Here is a 25,796-nt window from a genome sequence, read left to right as displayed (position 1 = left end):
CTGGCACAGGCAAGTCGCGGCAGGCTCGGAAGTTAAAGCTTTTGGAAAAGATGCAAAGGGTTGCAATAGGCAAAGCAAAGCGTTGAGATTTTTAGCATGAAGGTTACCTAAAATGGGTCTCAGATGTCCTGCTTGAAAGATATTTATATCTGTGAATTTGTAGTATTTCACATTTGTTGAGTATTTAGCCATCTGTTAGTGGCATCCAAAGATGTTTGTGGTTGAACTTCAGGGCTGAGCTGTTCTAATAGTGATAAAACTGAAAGGCAAAACTTACAAAATATCCTACGTGCTTTTCTCTACATAAAGATATTCCTTACTGAGTGGAAATGTAGATTTTTAGTCGCTTAAATCCTAGGATTATTGCCTTCTAGCCGTGAAACTTCCTTCTGAATATACTTCCTATATGATACATATTGTCAGGATATTACTGCAGAAGAGATGCAATAAGCAGAAAATAGCACGAAGCCTTTGCTGTCTTTTTTTTTTTTTAATATTTGAGAAATCATTAAAAAAATGGAAACAATGTTACACATTAAACATAAAATGCAAGAAGTGAAAACAAAGGAATAGTATGTCAGAAGCAGAGATTATTTGGTGTATTTGCAAATCAGAGAAGGTAAAATGAAGGTTTGGTTTAATTTTGAACAGAGCAGAGCTGAATTTGTCTCTGAGTTCTGCCAGGATTTTAGGTGCTTTAAATTTTGAGATACCGTGTAGCCACCCTTTAAGAGCACTTTAAGATGCAGGGGTTGAAGATGTCATGTAAGTATCAAGTACATTGTTACAATTCATAAAAATAGATGTTCTCCATCATGAAAGAGATGGGATGTGTGAAGCAGAACAGTCTGAGAGAAAATACTGAAATCTGGGTCTGATCCTGACCTCATGGAATGAAATATGGGGGTGATGTTAGCTCAGAGGTTTGACTGAAAGACCAGAATGAAATGTCTTATTTTATACTATGATTTTTTTTTTTTTATTCTAGTTGAGAAACAAGGAGAGGTTTCCAAAAGGTGATGATCTAGATTTCAGTTGGGAATGAAGATCATTTGGTGGAGTTTTTTCTTGCTCATTTTGTATTAAAGTTATGTAGAAAGGGTATCCTTTAGGAAAAAAAAAAAAAAATCACAGGGTAGCCACTTAAGTGTGGACTCCTTAATCCTTCAGAGTTAATTATTTTTTTTCTTGTGAAATACTACTCACACTTTGGTTTGATGATAGCTGAACATATGCGCCGTTTCAGGTACGTGTAGGGGAAGTGTTAGCAGCAGCTAAGGGTTGCTTGCAACATTTGATAGTCAGATATAGGGTTAAGTATAATTTGATCATGTTACTTGGCAAATGTTAAAAATTACACGCTGGTGTCTTATTTCAGTGTGGATTTTAAACTGCTAATTGCATTGGTGCAATACAGTCTGAAACGCAGAGTGGCTGGAAAAGCATCATTAGAGCAGCTGCCAGTGAGGGCTGCGACTCTGTGTCCCCACCACACACCCCGCCGCCTCCCTGTGCCAAACCGCAGTGGGTGTGCAGAGGGACGAGGGGCTCTGTCAAGGCACAGGGGGGTTCATCAAGACATGGGGGGCCTTTACCAAGACACTGTCACAATGCGCAGCTACAGCAGGAGTGCTTCAAATCCTGAGCGCGGATGCCTGCACACCTCTGCTGTTTGGTGTTGGCACCTTGCCCAGTATCGCTAAGTAATTGTTAATTGAGTGTTTCTGTCTGGTGTTGGGTTGGGTTTTTCCTAAGAAAAGTGGTATAGCAGAGTTAGAAAATCTGTATTTTCTTTCTTTGCACATTCCCGTATAATACATAAATGACATCATGGCTGTGCACAGCTGGGAGCCTTTCTCGGGTACAGAGCTAAGCGTATTCTCGGTTATTGGCATCTGCGTCCTATGGAGATATAAAACTCAAGGATACCAGAAAAAGGATTATTTCTTCTACTACCAAGAGGTCTCTGGCCTTCTGTGATCTATAAAGGCAACCTTGAGCTAATAGAAAGTTATGAAGCGGGTAAAGGGATGTCAGGACAAGGTAAAAGCTGACTTTGTGTGGCTGCGACACGGACTGAGTGAGGGAAATGGGAGATTAATGGAGCTTCACCCGACGGTGCCTGTGGGGTGGATAGGGCAGGGGGAGAACTTGCCTGGGGCGTCTCTGCTCATCTGTGGCCAGAGGACAACCTGGCAGCTGGACACCCAGCAGAAGGTCACCCAGAGCCACTTCTGTCCTGGGGACAGATAGCCGGGCTGGTTTGCCAAACCACCCTCATGTCTGGGGAGTTACAAACATTCCAGATTCCGTGAACATAACGAAATTTATCTTATCCCTAACTGAAGGCTGGTTGGCCGTGTCTAAGATCCAGCTATTAATAATGAATTCAGCAGCTGTAAAACAGAAAGACTGAGCCTTGTGGGAAAAATACAGAGAAGCAGTGGATACAGAGAGGCAGTGGTTTCAATAAATTAATAATGAATGTCAATTTGCTAATTATTCATGGCTAAGTCCTCCATATCATCCAAAAGTGTTGGGTTTTGTGGGTAAGCGTATGAAGTGCGTGTTCCCCCCAGAGCATCCGTGTCAGGAGCATTTGTTGGACACTCCCATCCCAGCGTCTCTAGGTCTAATTGATCAGATGTTTAGCACTGTCTTTGCAGAATTCCTGGTACTTCAGAAGAATGTAGTCCTTTCCTGTAAATAAAGCATGGATGTACTGATTCATTAAACCCAGGAGATGAGGCATTACGGTGTGTACCCAAGGTAAGAGGTTCCATCTAGAGGGGCGAGGAGCCAATGGGGGATGGAACAGCCCTTCTATAATTGAGCAGGTTTTGCTTTTAAATCAGCGCAATTTTAATTCAAGACAAAAGGCATTTTACTACAAACAAATTTGCAAGACCATTGCGAGGGGAGGGAGTGATCATTAACCGCTGGCAGCAAGGTAGGTTTATTCAATCGTCAGCCAAAACTGAGATGGTCTCAACTGCTGCTAAAGCAGCGACGTCCTTACTGAGACGTCCTCCTGCCCTTGCACTCTCCTGGCCAGAAGCCACAGGTGGTAGTGGAGTTCTTACTCACTCTTACGAAAAATGGGTTGTGGTGGAAGGTTTTCCCTGGGTTAATGGTTGGACTTGATGATGCCAAAGGTCTTTTCCTACCTGGATGATTGATTCTGTGATTGTGCCTTTCATTGATGAGGATAAAGGTGGAGCCACTGCACAGCCCCTGCTCCCTTCAGCGGGGCGTGGGGTGAGATGCTGGAGAACCTGGGCCAGGCACGGGGCTCAGCTCTGCTCTGTGGCACCAATGGAGATGCAGGCGGTGTAAGTGAAGCTGCAGGGTGCATCGTCGTAGTATCCTGGCTCAGTCAGGGGTGCAACACCAGCCCCACACCACTGCAGGCCTGGTAGGCACCACCGTCCTCATCTCCTCCGCCTGAGCACTTGTTAATGTAGGGCAGGGGACTGAGTGCTTGTTGAAAACCTGCATTTTTATTCTGCATGTAGATTTAATCTATACATCTATAGAATCTATAAGTCTTCTTAAGAGGCTGTTCAGAAAGGTATTAAGTTCACTGCTACATGTGTGTTCTCTGTGTGTCCCCTGAAGATGTCATCCACAAAAGTCTGGGTTCATGGCAGCCATCACCTCACAGAAGATGAAAATAACCATTACTTATCCAGTAGATACATGTGTTTCTTCTTAAGTAAAGGGGTTTTTTTTATTATTTATAAAGAGCACCTCCTATACATTCCCCAGTATTTTTAGGAATGCTATAACTAACTTGTCTGGAAGGTGGTACCTTTCTTTTTTTACAAGAAAGAAAGAAAACTTGTAATACAGAAGAAGCGTTCATGTCTATTGCTAACAGCTGCCAAAGAAATTGCTTCCTTTAAATGGCTGGTTGTATGATCCACAGGGGTTACTGATGTTCAGGTTTGTACAGAAATCTTAGATATATTGTCAGTAATTATTCAAGAACATAAATAATTGTGAAGAGCTGCAGAAAAGGTCAGTAGTGGCATTTGGAAGGAGAAGGAGCATAGCAAGGTGTGTGAGAGATGTCATAGTATTTTATGTGCTAATTTAATTGCTACAACTAAACAGAACTATTTTATTGAACAAGCATCCAACTGTGAACTTATGGTTAGCGAAACACGCTTATAATCTTGTCTCAAACATCTCTACATGCCAGGAAGCGCCAGACCGTGCCCTCAATTTATGTATGTTGATTGCATTGTGTCCTGGTTCCTACATAGAGATTCCTAATTAAACTGCTGTATTAATTTTTTTAATACATGGAGTTTCATGTCTGAAATGCAAAAAAAAAAATTAATATTCTTTCAAAAATTTAAATTAATGCACTGTAAATCGCACATAATGCGTAATGATATACGTGTTCCTCAGTGGCACTATGTATGATCAGTGTAGCAGTGGCTGCATCTACCAGAACATCAAAGACCCAGAGGTACTGGGGGTACGTGCAGAGTGGTGCAATGGCTTTGCTATGAAAATCTTCTAAGCAAGAGAGGCAACTGTTTTACATGGTAATTTCCTAGCAGTGCTTTGTCATGAAAATCACAGAAAAGCTAGGCTTAAACGGACCTTCAGAGATCACCTCAGTCATCTGGCCAAAGGGATGCTGGTGACGCTGGCCCTCACTGGCCTTGATCCATAGTGACCCTCCACCACTGGTATCATTTTACAAAATGCTTCTTTCCCTACATTAGTAACTTTTCCTTCATATTGAAACCAGATGTTTTCTTACTGCAGCTGGAGTCTGTTTCCACCATCTCAGTGGCCATCGGATGAAGACAGAGCAGGGTTTCTCAGGAGTAAGATGACATGAGATCTGGGCAGAGGGAGGGGAACGCAGTGCCATGGCAAAATAATTCTCTCCAAGAGAATTATTTCTATTGCTATTATAAGAGGCTCTCAAAAGCCTCTCCTGAAATGAGTAAGGGAATGATCCAGAATGAGTTCCTTCAAGTAGCGATAAATGCATGCATTCACACTACCATCATTAATAATGGTGGTGCTAGGTTGGCCGAGCAGGCTGGCTGCTGGGACAGGTGCCATTCCATCACCATTTTGCAATGGTGGTTCAATGTTGTGACACCTGAGCAGCGGTCGTATTCCTGAAGTGACTCTTCTTAAACCATGAAGGTTGCCGTATGCCGTTATTCCTCCTCCTTTAGCAAGCTTTAATCTTTTTTTCCTTTTTTTCTTTTTTTTTTGCTGAACATAATCAGAAGCTGGGATGTGAGCTTCTTAGCCTCAGCCACCCCAGCGCCGTACCTAGAACAGAGGGGCCGTGGGGTGCAGCTGTGCAGCAGGGACTCAGTGGCACCGCGGGGGTTGGGGTGCAGCAGGTCTGGCTGCTGGGCACTTGGTTCCATGTGCTCCCCCCATGCCCAGTGCGTGGCCCTGGCTGCAGCCTGAGACCTCCTTTGGGATGGGCATTTGTTATTCTGCCTGGAATCAAATTCTCCTGATGCAGACAAGGTTTGGGCTGCATGGCCGGCCATGCTCCTCTCCAACACTAACCTCTGGACCTCCTGCCTGAATTTTCCCACTACACCCAGGCTGCATGCGGGCCCTGCAAGGCTGCTGCTGCTGCAGGCAGTCCTTGTCACCAGGCATTTACATAGCTCTTAGTTGTCATGCAAAGACTGCTTGGGTTGTCTTCTGTTCACATAGTTTGGTGTCATCGTTAAACTTGGCAGTTGCATTTTATTGACTGAGAAATTGTGTTTTAGCATATTTGGGTATGTGACAGGTTTCTGCTAAGCTTTAGCTCCATAGCTTTGCCTGGCCTACCGCATTTGACATTTCTAGAAAGAAATATACTCTCCAGGGAGATTCCCTTTGTGTCCACAGTTTCAGCTGTTGTCCAATTACCTAAGAAAGATTTTACTGTTTTATCTCTCAAATACCGGCCTGCAAAGCAAATCAAACTTAGATTTGCATAGTTCTGTGTTATGTCTCAGCCAGGTGGGCTTGTCTGCACCAAAAAGAAAAATAATTAGAAAAGTATATAGATATATCTATACATATATAAAAATTAAAATGAAAATTCCTGTAGTCATTAGGAGCCTATTCAAAGACTGCTGCATTCTGTCAGAAGACATTTATTGATTTAATAAGGTTTGGCTCATGCCCAAGGTGCCCTGTAGACACCACTGTGCAAAGAACTGGTGCCAGGGACCTAATTTTCCACTGGGGGCATCCCTTTCTGTCCTGCCCCCCAGGGCTCCAGTCATTGCACTGATCTGCTCATCCAGCTCCCGCTGAGCACGCAGGGAAGGTCTCTTCCTCCATGTTTCAGGAGGGGTGATGGACAGGGAACAGATCTGAAACCCATTCTGGGCACTTCCAGATCGCTTGTAAAGGGGTGGTGGCCACACATCTGAGCCATCGAGCTTTCTTACAGTTCCTGACTGGCTGCAAGGGATGTCCAGGTCCACACCTGTAAGGTTTCACGCTATACCCTTCATAAAGCCAAGGCAAATCTTTGTGTCATGCATTGTCCCATCTGGAAGCTCATAAGGTACATGGGAAACCTCTTCTGTTACTGGCTGAAAGTGGTTTTGCTTCCGCTCCCCCCCCCCCCCCCCCCCCCATGTATGCTCCATCTGCAGTGACCGGGTTTCTGGGCTGCTTACCACATCCAGGTTGGCCTAATAGAACTGACGGTTATAGGAGAGGTGATCCATCATGGAAAGGACCTTTCCTGAAGTTGGAGACTGGGATGGACACCCAGCTCCTGATCAGCCTGTTGAAATTCAGGAGATTAGAGAAGCAGGGTCATAAATCTGGGAGTCAGTTCCTTGGGGACCTTTCTCAAAGATCAAGGTGCATTCATCAAAGGCATTTTAATTGAGTCATTATGTTTCCAATGGAAAACAACTCTGAAAAATTTCAACCATCCCCAATGGGTTTCACAGGCAAGCTGAAACCTTTCTTCTCTCCCTGTTCTCACGCAGGATGAAATGCAGGCACACAATGCAGCTGAACAGCACACAACTAAAACAGAGTTTTCTTTACATCATAAGTACACCTGGGGGACCAATTTCGTCAGATATTGCTGAGACAAGGAGCCTGGCAGAGTTAAAAACTCAGCAGCTTAAATTTATATATTCATACAGAATAAGATAAATGGCCAAATCCTCCATTTATGTAAGTTGTAATAATTCTGTTGGATGTTGGTTTTGAGATCCATTCATATGGATGCCAATTGCTGCTCCAAGTAGCAATTACTGAGAGTTAAGGAGACATTTTCTTTAAATCCATTTTCCAGCTTGAGCTCTCCTATGAACTATAGGACAATAAGTGACTGAGGTGGGACAAGGTAGAAAGAACTTGTCTGAACAAGCCTGGCAACTTGTGTTTCTCCTTGACATTTAGAAGAAACTTTGAAGGCCTGAGAGTGTATCTGCATTTGATGAGGGGGGAAAGGAAAAAAAATAACCCCCCAGTGACCTTTGCTATGGACCCTCACTGAAGTTGCTGTTATGTTTTGGTACATCTGTGTTTCTATTCTCAAATTGTGCAATTATAACCATAGCTAACAATATTTAGACACATATTCTTACTGAACTGGATAAATTGGAGAGGTTGAAGCGTGTCTAGAAGCATGTCGAAATGTTCATCTTAGGTATCAGTTAATTATGATGATTAAAACATTCAAGGTCGTCTGTGGGACTTATTTACAGCATGCTGCTGAAGGCAGCAACTGCCCATGCCCCGTCAGGGCAAGGAGCACCAGCGGTGAGAGCTCTTCTTGATCTTGAGGTTCTTTTCAAGGGGTAGAAAACCTCGAAGTCAATAAACTTTTTAGAAAAATTGAAAATCCAAAGAATAAGTGTGGAACAAATGGGATGAAAACTAGAAATGTTGTAATGAAAGAAACATATTTTACAACTCAGTCTGGAACACAGACTTCATCCTTGGCCTCAAAACTTGTGCAGAATGTGAGGGGAGGTTCATAAAGGGGCGATAGGAAACAAAGGATGAAAAAATTCCCATGTCAAGATATTAAAGATGATTAATGTCTATCTTCTAAAGGAAAAGAGGCTTATTGAAATATTGTCTAGTCTAGAGAAAGTGTATTAGGAAGTTTTCTCATAAAACAAGCCCAAGAGAACTTTCACTTATGTTAATCAGTGGCCAATTTTAAACTTAATGCAAGGCACTTTTCATTAAAGTATTATTAAGTGTAGAAATTATTTTCATAAAATGTTGTTGAGACCAAAGCTCATGGGGCTTTAAAAAGGAATTAGCTATTGATCAAGGATATCAAGAATTTTCACAAAGATCACAGAACAGGTTTTGAACCCAAGACCTCATTATTTAACAAATAGTCCAGCAGGTTAGAAAATGCCATAACTGAGATAATTCATCAAATAAATTCTAGGTTAACAGAAGCAGTTGTTTGAAATCAAGCAATGTTTGTCTGACAAATGTCTGCTTCTGTTGTGTCAATTGTCCTCTGTTTTGGTTTTAGTAATCTCTGATTTAGAGACAGAGATGGTCTCCACAGCTTCTATTTAAATTTTCCTGAGAGCTGTTACATGTTCCTAAGCATCTGAAATCTGAACAGTTTGTGAACTGAAGCAAATTAGAAAGAAAAATAAATAAATATTATTTTTTTTCGCTGCAGGAAAGTTAAAAATAGATTCAGAGATTTAAAAATGAGAAGTTTTTCAGTGAGCCCACACTATAAACACTAATTAACCTCTGTACTGAATCACGTAAGTAACAAAACATTGAGGTATTTCAATAAGCATCTAAAATAAAGAACTCAGTGTTATCCTTAATTCCACCTACAGGTTTATATGTTGAGATTTTGACTGGATTTTCAATAATAAATTGAGTATAAAAGCTTGCTCTTCTCAGGGCTTTTCCAAACCTCAGGCAAAAAACCCCACATTAATATCAGATGCTTAGATATTGCTTGCAGTATTAGAAATTCTCAGTGAAAAAGATCTATGATGAATTTTTCAGAAACGCACTTTTTTCCCAAACATATTATCACAAGTAAGAAAGCTGATTTCTTGACTTTAAAAAGTTCTGCAATAAGGTACAACAGAAATGTAAAGGTTACTGTGTGGTAAGGTGCTGCTGCTGTTACAGACCTTTTCTTATAGACTGGCCTGTAAAAAGGTGTTCTGGTTTTTAGACCAGGCAATATTTAAATATACTAACTTTATTCAAAACTAAAACACAAACCTGTGAACCTGATCGCTGAAATTCTGTTAATTTACTCAGTTAAAATGCTGTTCCAAGAAAAAGAAAAAAAAAATGTTTAAATTACTGGAGGTGTGAGGAAGAAAGCAACAAGTCCCACGAAGTAACCCCACTGTAACCCAAGGCACATCACCATATAGCAGGCATGTACAGCTTTTATTTCTTTAGCCAATAAAACGTACATCTGGTACCAGCCTCTTCTCTTTGCTGATGCTGTTGCTGAGCTTTCCAGTGCTGCAAGGGTGTGAGGCAGTGTCTGTTTCTAGAGAAACTAACTTTGGGGTCAGGATCCAGCAGTGGTTTCTGTAAATCCCCAGAGACTTCACTGGTTTTAAAACTATGAGTTTACAGCTGAAGGCAGTTCTGTGCATTTCTTCACCTTCTTCAGCAAGGTAAATCGCTGTTCTGCTTCATCTAGAGTTCAGCTGGAAACATAGATTCCTGCTAATATCAGAGCAGTATATTGTATAAAGTATGTCTGTTTCAAAATAGTACTTTGAACTGAATGACTAAGCAGTTGGCATTCTGTCATGGCTTAACACCCGGCCCCCCCAGCCGCTCGCTCCCTCCCCCCAGCGGGGTGGGGAGAGACTCGGGAGGGTGAAAGTGAGAAAACGGGTGGGCTGAGATGAAGGCAGTTCCCCAGGTACAGCACAAGCTGTGTGCACAAGCAGAGCAAGCCCAGGCGTTCCCCCAGCACCTCCCAGGGCAGGAGGTGCTCAGCCCCCCCAGGGCAGCAGGGCTCCAGCACACCTAACGGGGCTGGGGGAGACCAGCGCCATCGCTGCCAGCGGCCCCCCTTCCTCCTCCTTCCCCCAGCGCTCCATGCTGAGCGTGAGGCCGTACGGGGTGGGTACCCCTGGGCTCGGGGGGGGCAGCTGGCCCAGCTGTGCCCCCCCCACCCCCAGTTTCCCATGTCCCCCCCAGCCCTCCCGCTGGCAGAGCCTGAGACACTGAAGAGCCCTTGACTTGGTACAAACAGCCCCAGCAACAAGCAAAGCCACCAGCGCTGCTCTGGCACCAAAGCCATCCCACAGCTGCACCAGCCCGGCTGGACCAGGGCATGTTCTGAAGTAAAATAGCCCTTTTTGCAAAATAACAAAACGCTTTCCCTGAATGCAGATTCCTAATGTAGGATACAATATGAAAAAAAAGGATTAGTTTCCCCGTGCTGCTCCTCATCTTCCTGCTGAATTTCAGCATGTCCCCCATCATCCGCGTGGATCTCCTCCTAAAGACATTTTGCAGCTAGTCCATTTTTTTCCTTTGCAAATGAAAGCTTATTCTTGACCTTTCAGCATTTACTCTTAACCAGCAGTTGCTAAAACTGCTCCTGGGCTCTGTAAATACTGCTCCACAGTTTGGTGTGCCACCTGAGCAGATTGCCATGTCCAGAACTGTGCGGGTGGGAAGGGCAGCTCAGGTCCCTGGGGTCCTTCTCAATAGCTGCCACAGCAAATACCCTGAAAGCTGGCAATATTTTAAATACAACTCCCAGGTCAGGGACTGAAACCATTGCTCCTCAGGTTGTGTGGAATTTTTGCCTGGGCCTTTTCTTGGGCATAAAAATATTTTCTCTTAGCACATCTGTAGTTGCCGACGCTGTCATTTTGGAAGGAGGGGAGCAGGGAGGACCAGGACCATGGCGTGGCTGTGGTGCTGCACATGACAACAGAACGGAGGGAAATTGTCCTTGGATAAGTGTTTGTGTGACACCGGTTGAGCAAAGCAAAGGCTGGGAAAGGATTGTTTCTACACATAGACCAACACAGAAAGGCACTGCCTGGGGAAATAACTGCTTAGGCTGAGGGATGAAGCTGGTCCAAAACTGAATGGGTATGAATTTGTCATGCATAAATCCAGGTGGAGAGAGGAGGATTTCTAACCCTTAGAACAGCTGGGTTCTGCAACAGTCTTCAATAGAGAGCAGTGGGGTAAACAACCAAAATTATTTTGGCAATGAATCTTAGTGAGTTTATTGAAGCAATTTGTCCTTAGCGTTAAAGAAATGAACCGGACACCTCAGGTCTGCTCCATACAAAAAAAGTCTGAAAAGAAGATGCAGCTCTGCAATAAAATTCCCTTTCTGCTGTTCCAGTGAGCACCTTACTGCAAAGCTAAACAAAACCAAATTTCACCCAGGGATTTAGGGCTGGTTTGATTTTATTATCCTGTTTAACAAGTGGAGTATGCGCTTGGCATTAATGAAAACCGGCCTGGGTCTAACCCTACCTAACGTCCTCTTTCTAGCCGCTCACACTTCTGGATTTCATCAAGATGTTTTTTATTGTTTTGCATTTCAGAAAAGACATCATTTGCCTTTTTGCAGATGAAGATTTATTTCATTTTCAGGGCATTAGAAGTAGCCAGTTTGTTGTGCTTTTTATTAAAGCAGCAAAAGGATGATGGAGAGAGGGTCAGCATAGACATCCTCGGTGCTGAGGGACTGTAGGAGGAGCTGGGGCCAGCCCAGGGTTATCACAGCCAGGTTTAGGTGGATGTGCTATCTGGAAGAATGGAGAAGGTGTTTCTATTTCCAGAACTAATATGTTCAATTCTTGCACGCTAATATTATGTTTATAATATGCTAATAGTAGTTCATCTGTGCAATGAGGCTGTAAGCTGTAGCACGGTACTTGCCTTAGCGAGTTGTGCTGGTTCTGTATTAGAAGCATCAGCAGAAAAGCCTGCCTGCCTCTGCCCTCGGCGGGGAGTCAGCCCCAGCTTGGGTCTCATCTTCTAAGGCAGGATCCCAATAAGTAAACATTAGGTAATCTAATATTTTAAATTTCACTACCTTGACCAGGAAAACATTGCCAGGTCTGACAACAGCTATCACAGCCTGATATATCTAAATCCCTCAAGGGAGATAACTGAATCTTTTGAAAAGCACAGTTTGTTGTTTATTTTAACCCACTGATGTGTGTGCTCGGAGCCTCTGTCTTCTTGTAGGCTGTGTTCAGCAGACTTCTGTTCCTTGTTCTCAGCTTTTAATAGCTCCCCAGGCAATAATTGCGTTTCCTTCTTCGGAGTGTCTGCACAGCGACTTGTTCTATAGATTAGCCAGGCACTGTTTGTCTCCTGTTCTACCTGTTTTCCAACACATATCTGTACCAAATGAAAACCAGTCGTACTTCTCTATGGCTCATTTGGAGCTGGAATAATCCACATTAAGGTTTGTCATTGTGTTCCTCTCTTTTTTTTTTCTCTGACTTGTAGTATACGGCGCTCTATTTGTCTTGGAAAGTTTGAAGTCATATCTTGTAATGTGCTCCTTCTTAAACTCTGGATAGAGATGTGCAGCCATAACTACAGCTTAATTAAGTTTCCTTTTACAGAAATTGTAGATGTTTTATGAATTTCGCGATATTGGCACATTTCACCATGTAATTTATAGAGATTTGTAATGATTCATTTGATAGGCATTGTCTGTGGATTTCAGTTCATCAGGGATCAGCAGAACTATAATTATGCAGTAATTATTAAATAACTTATTCACAAATTGCTGTGCCAGTGAAAGCAAATATCAGAGCAGTTGAACAGCATCTAGTTCTTCTAGGCATTCATTACATACGTACGCGGACTGCAGAGATGGGGGTGTAAACACAGTAGTGAGCACAGATAGGGCAAGAATGTCTATAAATGGGAGCGAGATTTTTAGTCTGGGAAGAGCTGTCTGTGCCTGCATTCCCAGAGCTGCAAGCAGCAGACTTTCACCTGGGAAGCCCCCCAGAGGTTACCCTGGAGGTGGGTAGGTCGCAAACCCAGGTTCCCCCTCATCAGGGGAGCATCTCTGCCGGCTGACCCCAGTTGTACTGTCTCTTGGCCTGTATAGCAGCTATAAACATTAGCAGTTTGGCGAGTAGCCACCCGAAGTTAGGACGAGCTCTTCCCTGGCAGCTCGCTGTGTCCGAGTCACTGCTCCCTTGTAACTCGGGCACATTCCCATGTTTTCTTCCCGTTTTCTGATAAACGGGGTGATGAGCTGCCTGGCCGCCTGCTGCTGTCGGGACCTTTCCATAGCCCACGGCAGCCCTGGGGTGTGGGTGTCCCGGCCCCCAGTCATCACGCCAACTTTGTGCGAGCAGAACAGGCAGAAACGCGGCTCTCGTGTACCAGGACCTGCATCCTTGCAGGTGGGCTCCCTGGCTGACCCCACGTTAATAATATTTATTCAGAAAGAGTGCTTCACTCCAGGAAATTGTTAGCCAAAGCATAAATGCAACGATGCAATTTTGGTGCGGGTATGGCTGAGCAGCACCTCTGACTGCACTGGTACAGGGTAATGGGCATTTCTGCAGAGCTTTACAGACAAAAAAGCTTCATCATATGAGTATAGTGTGGCATGATACCCTATGGAAAAAACGGGGGAAAAATAGAATTACTGTTGCTGGTTACAGAGCACATTTTATAGCACTTCTAGCCCACGGATCTTTTAAGCAGCCCAGATCAAATGTGTGTGTGTCACAGCAAGAGCTGCTGGGCATATTGAGCGAGGGTCTGAAATACTGAGGTTGGCTGCCTCTCCTATAGATTGCATATAGTTTCCACCACACGCTAGGAAAAAACCCAAAGAAGTCTACCTCCTTTCAGCGTCCAGGTAAAGTGTAGTCAGCAAGCAGAAGCACTTTTATGTGTCAGCTGGTCTTCCCAAGAGAAGCCAAAGTATGGCTAAATGGAACGCTCCAGCCTCACGTGGGATTAATGCCGGCACGGGCAGAGGGTGCAGCAGGGCTGAGGGGGGACAAAGGTGTCTCTCGGGAGATTCCCCTGCACCCAGGCTATTTTTAGTGCGGTCGTGGTCTTCAGAAGTAGGAGAAATTCAACAAACCTGCCTATTACCATGAACCTGGCAACAGGATTAGTTTAATAGCAATAGCAGTGTATGCCTACCAGCGCCGTGCCATGCATCATGTTGCTTCTCTAAGGTATAGTTTGCCTTATTTACTCTCAAAAACATAGCGACAGTTGTGCAGGTTTAAAGAATGACCTCTGAGAATAAGAATATAATTATTGGGAGTCAGAGCAATGCTAATCACATGTTTCTGAACAGCAAAAATGCTAACAGATTTCTAGATCTACATTATTCATGAGCTTCCTATTTATACATATGAATGAAAGACCAATCTAAAAGGATGCAGAATACTTTGGCACTTTTTCTTCATTTTGTTATGGTCTCAACAGCTGTAAAAATCATGAAAGCAGCAGTTTTCTCTGGAAAAATCTGAAATAGGAAATAAGGACTAATGAGCAAATAGTGGTTATCCTTTATAGTACTATAACTTGAACAACTAAATAAAAGCATTGTCTTTCATGTAACTTTAGTGATGTAGAAATAATTAAAATGTTGATAGGAAATAGAAATTCAATAGGTGTCTCTCCTTGCTTCACCTTGGTTTAGTTGCCTAAGGCACAAGCAGCACACGGGAAAGGGGAAGGCTCATTAGCAGCCTCGTTACACCCCTGACATCGCCAGGCCATATTCAGCGTAGCAGCCCTGGCAATCAGCTTTGCTGCCTTTCCTGCTGCGCTGCCCACTTCCAGTTAGGCAGCTCTGTTCTGCCAGCTCGGTGTGGAGGGGCACCAGGCTGGGAAGGGTTGATTAAGCATCTTGAGAACGCTGTCAGAAAACTCCTAAAATATTCTTTTTTTCCCTTCTATGAACAGAGGCAGTCCTTTTCCTACATTCATTTGAATTTAAATCACGCAATCTATTTTAAGGGGTTTACGGGACTCTCCATTGCTTGTTCCTGCGTGCTGGGTGATGTCCCTGGACACTGGGATGTGCGCCGTGCTTTGCGGGGAGCTCTGTGCCGCATGGGGGGCACCACAGCAGCCACTTACGTTTATGGGCTGACAGGCAAACTGCACCATACAGCTTGAAATGGGTGGTCAGGCAACACAGGGACAACAGGATGACAACAGGAAGCTTCCCAAAAAATCTCCCTTAACTGATCGTGGCTAAAACAACGGCTCCTTCTTTTCCTTTCTGGCAGATGCTCTGCCATGGGTTTGGCTGCAGCCACTCATTGAGAAATTGAGATGCTTCAAGTGTGCAGGCGAAGTGAATTTCATAAATCGTATCCTCAATAGTGCTTTTCTGATAAAGGTTACAGGGAAAAAAATGTAAACCATGTGGAAGATTTCATAAACACGGGTCCTTGACAGAGATTGCAAATTGGTTGTGCCTTTCATTATTTTATATTTTTGATAATAGTCAACAGTGTCTTGTAACTGGATACACAGCGCTGAGAGAAACGCTTTTTGATTTGACATTAAACGAGCCCTATTGATGTATCTTATTAGAATGCAAAAGTGCTGTCTGAGGCTTTCTTCATCTGTGAAAGTTATTGTTATATTTCATAAACTGCAATGGGTATCCCTAGGCTAGAAACGGGGTGCTTTAGAAATAATCTTCTGCAGCTGAAAAGGCCTCAGTTGCTTTGGGGGGGGACGGACGACACCAAACATCTTTCTGTGGCTTTACACAGAATAAGTAGTGCATCCCTAATGCTGGGTGGCCGCAGCGTTGTGATGTCTGTGGCATTCGGAGATAAAGGCAGAGCTCCTCGCTGACCAGCTGCTGCTGGCTCCTTTCCCTTCGGGAAGTGTCTTGTTAAACACAGAGCATCGTTCCCCTCTTGGGTGCCGTGTTTGCTGCGGCGCACCTCCTCCACAAGCAGAGGTGGTTCAGAAGGCTGCAGACAGCCCTGCGGATCCAGGGTGTGCATGAGACCCTCCACAGAGCAACGGATTTCTGTCTGGATTTGGCATTCTTTGCTTTTTCTTGGCTTCTTTCTACACATAAACTTTGCCATCTCCAAACTACCCATAACCGTATTTTCTTTGCAATTAATGAAGGAAATTTTTTTGTTATCCTGACAGAAGTAACCCTTTGCATGGTTTCTTTTGCATTTTTCTCTTAGGCTTGCTTTGCAGGAGTCTCTTCAGCCTCATGTGGCATGGGACTGCTCAAGGCTGCAAGTGCTGAGGGTTGTTGTAAGATATCTGTAAAGATTTCATTGTTCCAATTTATTTTTCAAATCTGAAAAAATGTCAGTATTCATTTACACAGATTTATTTTGTATATCTGTTGCTTTTTTTCATTTTTTAGTAGTTTAGTGCTTGTAAATACTAGTGCAAAGATGTGCTGGTGATGGGACTTTAAACTAGTGGGTATATTTTTGTGATACTCAAAAAGTAGACTGCAATGTAAATGGGTGCTTTTGCCAAAATTGCTTTGCTCAGGACAAACTTCCCTGATTTATCCATTTCCTCAAAATACAGGCATTCCTGTGAAAGGTGAAGCTTTGAGCATATACCAGCGTATTACAGATGTGAAATTGTGATAGTGGGGGTGGAAACTGCATACTCCAGCTGGCAAGAATACCAAACGCGTGACCTTTATTTTAAATATTGCTTTGAATATTTTTAATGGAAATATAATTTTTCTTTTTAGTGGTTCACACGCGCACACACCCCCCAATTAAATTAAGTTTAAACCAATTTTTTTTAATGCTATAAAATAATTAATTCCATGTAAAATATGATGACTTATTCAAGAACTTACTAGAAAATAAATAAATAAATAAAACCCTGTACTAGACTCCAGGCTAAAAAGAATGTGTTATTTTAGTATCTATCTTTGATTTTTTTTTCAAAAGAAAATCAAATTCCATTAAAATGTTAAGTACGACTTTAAATTCATCCTTTTGCCTTTTACATGCCAGCTAAGAACACGTGTGGTGCTCAGGCCTGGCACTCCACAGAAACAGCTTTCAGTCAGTGCTCTTAAAACTTCACTTCCATTGGGCTTCTTTTACAAGAGTACACTAAAAGGTGCCACTAACGTGGTTTTCTACGGGCATAAAAATATTTAAACATTCATTGAAAAACTCCTGCTATCAAGCAAACCCAAACTACCGTAGCTGTGCAGCACTGAGGATTGCCAAGGGGTGGAGTGAGAAAACTACCTGGCGATTTCAGGTCTCAAATTTCAAGTTAACGATTATTTATCTTTTTTAATGTCTTATAGATATTGAGCTATTAAATACTTATAATCCTGTAATAAAAGAACAAACCACTTAAATAAAATAAACCATTACTAGGCAATTAAGATGTAATAACTCAAACATGTAGACTAGCTCAAATTGTAATTGCAAAATACTAATGGCAAGTAAAAGACACAGAATAAATTAAGGTCATGTCTCTAGCCAATCCACTTAGAGTTTCCATCCAAAAGATTTATTATTAAGTATGTTTTTCCATTTACAATTGTATTCAAACGGTCTCTGGCTTAGCTAGGCTTAAAGACCTCTATTTCAATATAAATCATTAATCTTTAACAAAGCTGATAAAGCCCAGGGGAGATTAGATTAAATAAGCCCGGTTAATTATCAAAGGTCACAAATGAAAATAGTTGGGGGGGGGGGGGCATTAATTAACGTGTTAGTATTTAATTGCCAGCTGTATTTTGGACCAGTTATTGATTCCTCCAATACATGTTGGGAAGTCTAAATATTACTGCAGCAAAATCCAGCGATTTTACTGATGCAGACTGAAATGAAACAAGCTTTTTGTATTCTCCTGTTACAGAATGCTCTCCTTATGATCTGCAAGTGTGCTAGTCTAGTAGCATCGTTAGTCTGGTAGCATTGTGTTTTGACACTTTCTCTGATCTAGAAATGGCACTTTCATCAGAGGAGCTGTTACTGAATAAGCACCTACCCCCATCCTATAATAAAATACTCCATAAAGTTGTGCTTTCTCTTACACGGTGTATTCTATAGTAAATATAAATACCTAATCATAGCTTTTCAAATCATTTGTATTTATCTTAAGAAAACTCACGGGATTTTAAATGGAATATAGATAGGGAAACTGTTCAGAGTGTCAATGAATAGTATCTAGACTGCAAAAGACTAGAATAAACTAGAATAACGTTAGAAAGAAAAAGCTAGAATATGTGCCAACACTATGGGGTTTTCAAAGTAAGTGTGTTTTCTTGATTGTGTATCTGACTTCTCAGTCTTCCTAAGGAAATGCTATTGAGCAGAACAGATTTCTGTGCTCTTGTGTGTGTCATATCCTAAAACAAAATTTCAAGTTTTTAGCTAAAGGCAACCTGAGTTTGTTCCAGCAGTCGTTTCACACTTCAGAATGCCTGAAGAGTGGCAGAAACCCTCGTTACAGTGCGAGGGCTGCTGAAAACAATTAAAACATTTCATAGTTTCTGTTCATCATAGTTATTGTAAAATAGATTAGACATTCTGTCACCATAATAGTGAAGAATGCAAAGAATTAAATTGTATTTCATATTTGCACAGCATTGCTTTTTACCCTAAAAAACAGAATCTGAGTGTGGCATATGGCTTTATTCATAATAGAGAACATTTTTCATTTTTAAAAACTGGTATCCCCCTAACAGCATCAATTCCGCCAACCAGAACAGTTTTATTTTGGACCAACTGCAGAGTGATAAAAGAATCTATCTTTGTAATAAAAAAATGGGGTTCATAGCTTTAGCTCAACACTTCTGTAATGGTCGCAGTGATGGGCTGGTGCTGAGCTCGTGCTGGGAGCGAGCTCCAGACAACTGGAAAAGAGCATTGTCATTTTTATGTTGCTGAAGAATTATCCTTCCCTAATGGTTTGAGATGGTCTTTATGGTGGCATTAACATCCACTGTGAGTGACAGACAGACCTTCGCTGGCTGCAGCGTCAGCAGAAGCGTGCTCCGGCAGCTGCGGCTGGGCGAGGGTGCTGGTGGGCTGCCTGCCCCCACCTTGGCACGGGGCAGCATGGACCGGTTCTGTGTCCATGGAAGTCTGGGATTTGTGATTTGTGGTTTTTAAAGACCTTGGTTTGCAGAGAGTATCCTTACAGTCTTCATACACTGGGAAAATATACGTGTATTATATTTTATATTAATATGTTAATATGAATTAGTTGCAATATGTGGAGGAGAACGGTGCTTCAGAAGTGATATCCACAGAGGCACTTTGTTTTCTGTTACCTTAAAGGAGATCACTTTTTCAGGGGAAAAACCATCTCAACAGACTAAGAATGCCAAGCGCTGAGTCCGGTTGCTTGATGTGTCTTGTTTCAAATTCATTATTAGAAAAGTCGGTAAATTCACTGTATAAAAAGCAGAGACAGAACAGCAGCTGAAGACTGAGGGGTCTGGCAGGGTACCAGAGATGGGGATGTTGTCTGAAGTTCTGTGTGCTGTTTCTAGGTGATGTAGAGAACGCTGATGGGGGAGCACAGGGGGAGTGAGGGGACTGGGAATAAATGATCAGCATCCTCCTCTCCTTCATGTTTGTGCCAGGACAAGGCTTGGGAAACAGAAAGAGGAGAGCAAAGGCGTATATCTGGTGTGGTTCCGTGGTATTCCAGATTTCTCCAAACTTCACATTTTTTGTATCTTCATTGTTGCCTTTCCCTAATTGGATTTAATAAACCTTGGATAAAAGTCCTGCTGGTGTGTGAGCTAGGGCTCAAGGGGGCTGTGCTGGAGCCCTCACCTGCAGCCCAGGCCGTGACTGTGCTGCTGCTCTGCAAATAGTAAATTAACCTGCAACGCCAACGAGGCTTTGGTTGCTACATCTTCATTAAATGCTGTGAGTGATCTTTGGTTTTACCAAATTTCATTTTAGATAAATCTTATCTTAAACTTGCGACGTGGGAAAACTTGCAGTGTTTGCAAGTGCAAGCTGAGATTTTAGTAGCTTTTCTCTATTTTCCTTCATTGGCAGACCCCTCGGTAGGAGACTGCAATGTTTTGTAACTGGGAGCATCGCGCACCCGTCTGAGAGCTGTTAGGTTTCTGAACTTTTTTCACAGACTGCAGTTGAGTATTGAAATGGTTCGTGTTACCAAAGTAGTGAAATCTATCGTCGAAACTGTATTCTGGAAAATACTGATCATGCTCTTCTTTGTGAGATGCCGTAACTGTTATTTCATTATTACAGTGACCAGCGCGTGTCAGTTGCTACGCTGTCCCAAATGGCTGATGAGCAGTGGACAGGGAGATGTGGCTGCAGCAGCAGCCAAGGCGACGGACCAGTCATAACTGCTGAAAAAGGATGTTTGAACTGCAGCATGCCAGTATAAGTAGTAGCGATGCATCTGTCCCTGTAGCATCTGTGTGTTTTCAGATGGAAAGATAGGAAAAATTTCCGGCACGTGTCCCGTGGGCAGTAGTTCTGCTTTTGGTTGCTGGTGGGTTTGGGAGATGGGAAGAGGAGGTGGGGTGCTTGCTTGGTGGGTTGGTATGTTTTTTATCTGAGTCAGAGGCTCGTAGGCTGGTTTTCTGCAGGCAACAGACTGAAACAACATGTTGTTTACTTTTGCTGAGTTTTTCATATTCTCTTGGGGGAAAAAAATGAGGTTGCTTTATGCTATTAAGGTGCTGGGACTGGGGGGACGCCTGGGTCAGTGAATCTAATCCCCTTATACCGCAGGCTGCTCCGTCATGTAATCCCTTCCATAAACTAATCGAGTTTCCTCCTTGAAGGAGCTGTTTTCTTTCGCAGCAGCTCTGTCGAGGAGGCAGCGTGAGGACAGCAAGGCTGCACAGGCTGCACACCCGCTTTGTGTTTCTGAATGCGTTCAGTCATGGTTGGTACCCATTTGCTCCTGCAAAGAGGGGCTGGTGAATTACTCTGTTCCTTAATCGTGTACTAGGAAATTTTCTAGGCAAATAATTAAAAGTAATTGGCCTCTAGTAAACTAATAGCCAGTTTTTATTTACTTGCTTATTTTCACCTGCCTATATCCTTTACTAGCTCCTTCCACCTCCTATTTTTCTAAAGCCTGGAATGCCATGAGATTGTAGCTAAGTGTGCTTACCCTCCTTGAACATATCTTTAATTCTCAGTCCTACTGTCCTCCCCTCCCCATGAATTTACTGCTGTTTTGATAATTTTATGTGCAAACGTATTTAAATCCCTCTGACCTGGGCTGATTGAATTTTGCTTTAACTTTGGTCTGGCAATTTCCATTTCCATTTTGTTATTCAGGATGTTATCTTTTAGCTTTTGCTAAAACTGAAGCAAAAGAATTATTTTTAAGTCCATGCTTAATCTCTCCACCCTACCTTTGTGAACAGAGGTGCTTTCATTTTTCTTAGGGTATGCATGCGGCTAAAGATGCTTTGCAGCAGGTTTGCTGCGGCTTCCTTCCCAAGGTGCCATGCATCTGGGCAACTCCCACTTCACCCCTGCCCAGCTGGGTTTCCCAGACATCGCTTCTTTATGGCCAATTCCTTTTGTTCCTTGTAATTTTCCTCCTTGTGCTGTCTAGCCTTTCACGGGGTCATTTCTCATTTTGTTAAGAGGTTTTATCTGCAAGCATTTTTCTACCTGGGATCAGAAAGGAATTTCTAGATACTATCGCTTTCCTTTTGGTAAAAGGCAACGTTAAATGTCCTTGACATTAAACCGCACCTCCTTGTCCCAGCCGTCTTTAATAGCTTGTATTCTCCAAAGATTTCTCTTTTGAGGATTAGAGCTGTGGTTACAAGTCTGTGGGATTTATTCTTCCACTTTATTTAAACTCACTCAACTGCTGATTCTCTAACGCTGGATTATTTCCAGCAGTCGGCTTTAGCATATGCTCACCACTGCTAAACAAAACTGATTCTAGAAGAACACTGTGGGTTTTTTCCTCCCATGACGATGCAACGCAGATACCTGCACCCCTCATCCTGCGCCTGCCCTTCCTGCACCCTCATGGAGCCGGGCTGTTGCCCCAGCACCCGCGGGCGCAGTTCTCTGTTTGTAAACTCTCTAGTTGTCTTTATCCAAATCTGACTTTGCAGATAAATAGATTTCCTTGTGTCATCCCAAGAACACTTTCTTCTACCTTTCTCAAAGTAGTATTAACCCAGACAGTTTCTTTTACCCATGTTATCATTTCCTACTTCCCTCTACCCCACCACAATGCTGGCGTAGGATGCAGCACTCTTCTCCAGGTGCTCTCTGCCCGGCTCCCCTGGCTCCAGCGCAGCCTCTGCTCTGCCTTCAGTCACGGTTGCCCCCTTCCAGGACTCGTTGCATTGCTTACAGGCAGAGCAGAATACAGAATTGTTATTTCTCCCTGGGAGTATTTGCTGTCAGGCCGTGACTGATACATCCCTTCTGACAGCATCACTTAGCCGACCGCTGCTCTCAGCAGCATTCGTACTTTTTCCATGTGCTGAATACTTCTGCCATCAAATACTTTCTTGGTTGCCCTGTCTAGGTGTTTTCTTTCTCCTCCTGTGCACAGCTGCAGAGACCTCCGGAGATTCTCCCAACCTTCCTCCTTTCTCTCGATGTAGGCTCGTGCCTACATCACCAGAATAGGCAGCTCTGAAGGTAACAGCAAGGATCCTGTACGCAGCGATCCAGAGGGCACTGAGCATGTAGAGGGCAAACTAGGAGGTCGTGTGAACGCATTGCTTTTCCTCTGGTTTATGAAACAAATCTAAAAAGTTCTGCTGAAGGAGAGTTCTCCACTTGAAGGCACAGAAATGGCACAGAATATCATGTTTTTCCATTATACTTTCTTTTTTTTCCCCCACAATCACCCTTGAAAATTTAAGCAGTCCTGATACTGTAGGATTGGTATCCCAGCAAAATTAAGTACAGATACTGCCACTCTTTCCTACACATCCCTGCCTCCCAGTGTTACTAAGTCATTAATATATTTTAATTTTAATGAACCAGCCTAGTGTGCTTATAGGAAAACCAGCTGGTTTTGTTTTTTCTCTATAGACCTGAACAATTTCATGAATAAAGATTTGCAAAGAGTTTTAGAACTTGAAACTAGAAATATATCCATCTCTCCAATTCCTTGATCTAATAATGTATTTTAAAAATGAGATTTTTGCAAGAATAATACATGGTATTACCGCCTTCGCTTCCAGCCTCAGTGATGCTACAGTTCTGTGAATTTATGCTACCTTGAGCACCTACAATTAAGTCTAGATCCAATGTTTCCAAAAGAGGTATGATCCTAGTAAAATCCCTGCTGCTTTGGGTAAGGTATTTTGCCTTTTAATGAAATATTGTGCTGATTGAGTATGTTAATTTACTTGATTGTTGCAAAGAATGTTGTTATTCTGCAGCAAGAGGAACCTTTTATTTTGTAGGCAGCCATAGCAACAAGAAGGATTGACTCCTAAATTCACAAGAAAAAGATTCTGTTATTTTAGGGTAGCCAGAAAAATAACTTTTGTCATCATTGCACAATGCACCTGAAGCAAAGCTGCTAATTATACCTAAGAAGCAGGATGTAATTTCTCAGAATGTAAAGATTCGGAAGACATTGAAGATGACTAAATCAAATTCTTATAAAATTCATAAAACATTTGTTAAAATACAAAATCGAGGAATTCCTAATAAGTCTTTGTTTTTTCTGAGTCTCTTAACACCATTTCTCTTTCTCCTGCTAAAATTGAGGTTGCTCTATGCAGAAGTACTCCCTTCTTTCATAGAGGACATCTGTTTTTTCGAGACTGCTGGAAACCTTTTGCTGTATTGCCCTGGCAGGCTCTTGCAGGGTCCCTTGCAGGGAGACCTCGGCCAGGACCTTCACTGTGCCTCCCCCCTAAGAAAGTGGAATAGGTGTCTTAAGGAGATTAATGCAAAACTCACAATACATCACTACGGCTATTGCACAGCTTCCCAATGCACGCCAACGTAGCAAAGTCGATGGGCCTGTAAAAATTAGACATTGCTGAAATCAATTTAGTTCATCAGCCTTCACTGCACAATCGTTATTTCTGTAGCTTTGTGCTATTTTGCTTTGCGTCTCTTAAATATACTGAGAAACCCTGTTTGCGCCGCAGCCGGTTAAGCAGGAACCTTTGTCTGAAGCACAACGCACCCACCAAAAGAATCTTCTACCATCGTTTATGTTCTTCCCGACTATCAGGCTTGCTGGAAGCAGCAGCTCCTGCTCTCCTGCAGCCCAGCTCCCGAGCACTGCAGCAGGGTGGGCAAACTGCACATCCCCTGGGATGCTCCCGGCCGGAGCAGGATGGAGAGCCCCCTCCTCTCCACCTTGCCTTTCCCACTGCCCCAATTCCATGGTGGGAACTGGTGAGGGACGTCTTGGGCCTGAGGGTCTGACGCCTCTGCCCACAGCTCTCCCTCTTGCCACTGCCGCGTACATACACTAGCCCTATACAGGGGTAGGAAACCTCCATAGTAGACTTTAAACCCTTTTTATATTAAAGACTGCTCAAGATGTCACCAACCTTCATGGATTTTAAATTTTAAATAAAATAGTAAAGTCAGAGTAATACAGTTCAAATTCCTTTTTTTTTTTTTTAAATGTGAATTGCCTGTATCAGCAATGATGTATTTGTCAAGATGTCAAATAAATACTTTTAGGATTGGAAACACTCATCTGTATTAGCAGAATTCTTAGCATCATTAATTTGGTAAAGAAACTTCACAACTGCGGGGGGCGGGGAAAGTATTTGTCTGTTATTTCACTTGGAATCATTTGTGCATCATATTAACGTGAAAAGTAATTGTAGGGGTAAAAAATGCAAAACTGGACAAGAGTGGAGAGCGTGTTCAGCAATTACCTGCACATCCGTTGTTGTCAACTAGCTTATATTTTTTTTCGTTAGTTTCTTGTTATAGTCAAGATATGGTCAATGAACTTTTGAGCTTGGTAATTTTGTTAAATCTTTTTTATTAAGGGTATTGAATTGCTACATTAAGATGGTAGCTTGCTTCTCTGCAAGATTGATTGGGTCTGGTATTTCATTTTGCATAGCACTATTCAAAGCTAATAAAAAAGCACAGAATAATGAATTTTAAAATGAAATTACAATGAAAAGCCACAGGTGATTGTTTCATTAGACTGAATGCTGGAGAATTGTGCTCTTAACTTTTCCTGTTGTTTCTATTGGTTGCCCCAGGTGAAGCAAACATCTTCAAAATGTGTTTGATGTTTTTGAGAAATGTTTTCTTCTGGAGGGGCTTCAATAATTAAAACTATGTGCATTTTTAAAAGTTCACTAAAGCACAAAACGATTACTTTAAAGAGCGTTCTTTGTTCAAAACTGTTACCTTCACTTATATTCGTCACAGGCAATTATATTCAATAAAGTGAGCCAAACCCCCTTACTCTAGCCAGGGTTCAGTAATACCCAGGAAAAATGGTTTTGAGCTTGAGAACTCCAAGGGTGGCTTTGCCATGGTGGCAGGCAAAAATATTTGCATTTTCGGAGTGTGACGGTCCCCATGTGGTGTACCGGTGACACGTGAATAACATAGCTGGGAAAAGACAGACACTGATGAGCAGTTCATAGGCACTGAAGTCTGGTCAACTGCATGTTTGTCACAGGCCTGTGATGGCCAGCCCGGTCTTTAAATGAAATTGTCGTGTCTGTTGCATGACTGTTTGCTGTCTCATTCTGTATTTGTCTTCCATGTGTGATTAACACCCAAATGTTCTCTTTTTTTTTTTTTTTTCCTTTTCCCTTTTTGTAGAAATTATTGAGCCTACTACCTCTAGTCCTGTCTCAAGCCCAG

General features: G+C 42.6%; 1 protein-coding gene across 2 annotated transcripts in view; it reads left to right on the top strand.

The window, feature by feature from the left end:
- Nucleotides 1–25,796, top strand: part of NEGR1 (neuronal growth regulator 1) — a 295,944-nt gene that overhangs the window by 236,945 nt on the left and 33,203 nt on the right. Inside the window, exon 7 of one of the 2 annotated variants that reach the window (XM_055724994.1) lies at nucleotides 25,755–25,796. The exons of the other annotated variant lie outside the window; for it this stretch is intronic. Within the exon in view, the coding sequence (XP_055580969.1) occupies nucleotides 25,755–25,796 (42 nt within the window). The remainder of the gene's footprint in view (nucleotides 1–25,754) is intronic. 2 annotated transcript variants of the gene reach the window in all.

The sequence above is a fragment of the Falco cherrug genome, chromosome 12 (assembly GCF_023634085.1).
Source record: "Falco cherrug isolate bFalChe1 chromosome 12, bFalChe1.pri, whole genome shotgun sequence".
Lineage (NCBI taxonomy): Eukaryota > Metazoa > Chordata > Aves > Falconiformes > Falconidae > Falco > Falco cherrug.
Note: the sequence above shows the minus strand (reverse complement) of the source record. Positions and strands in the feature narration are given on the sequence as shown.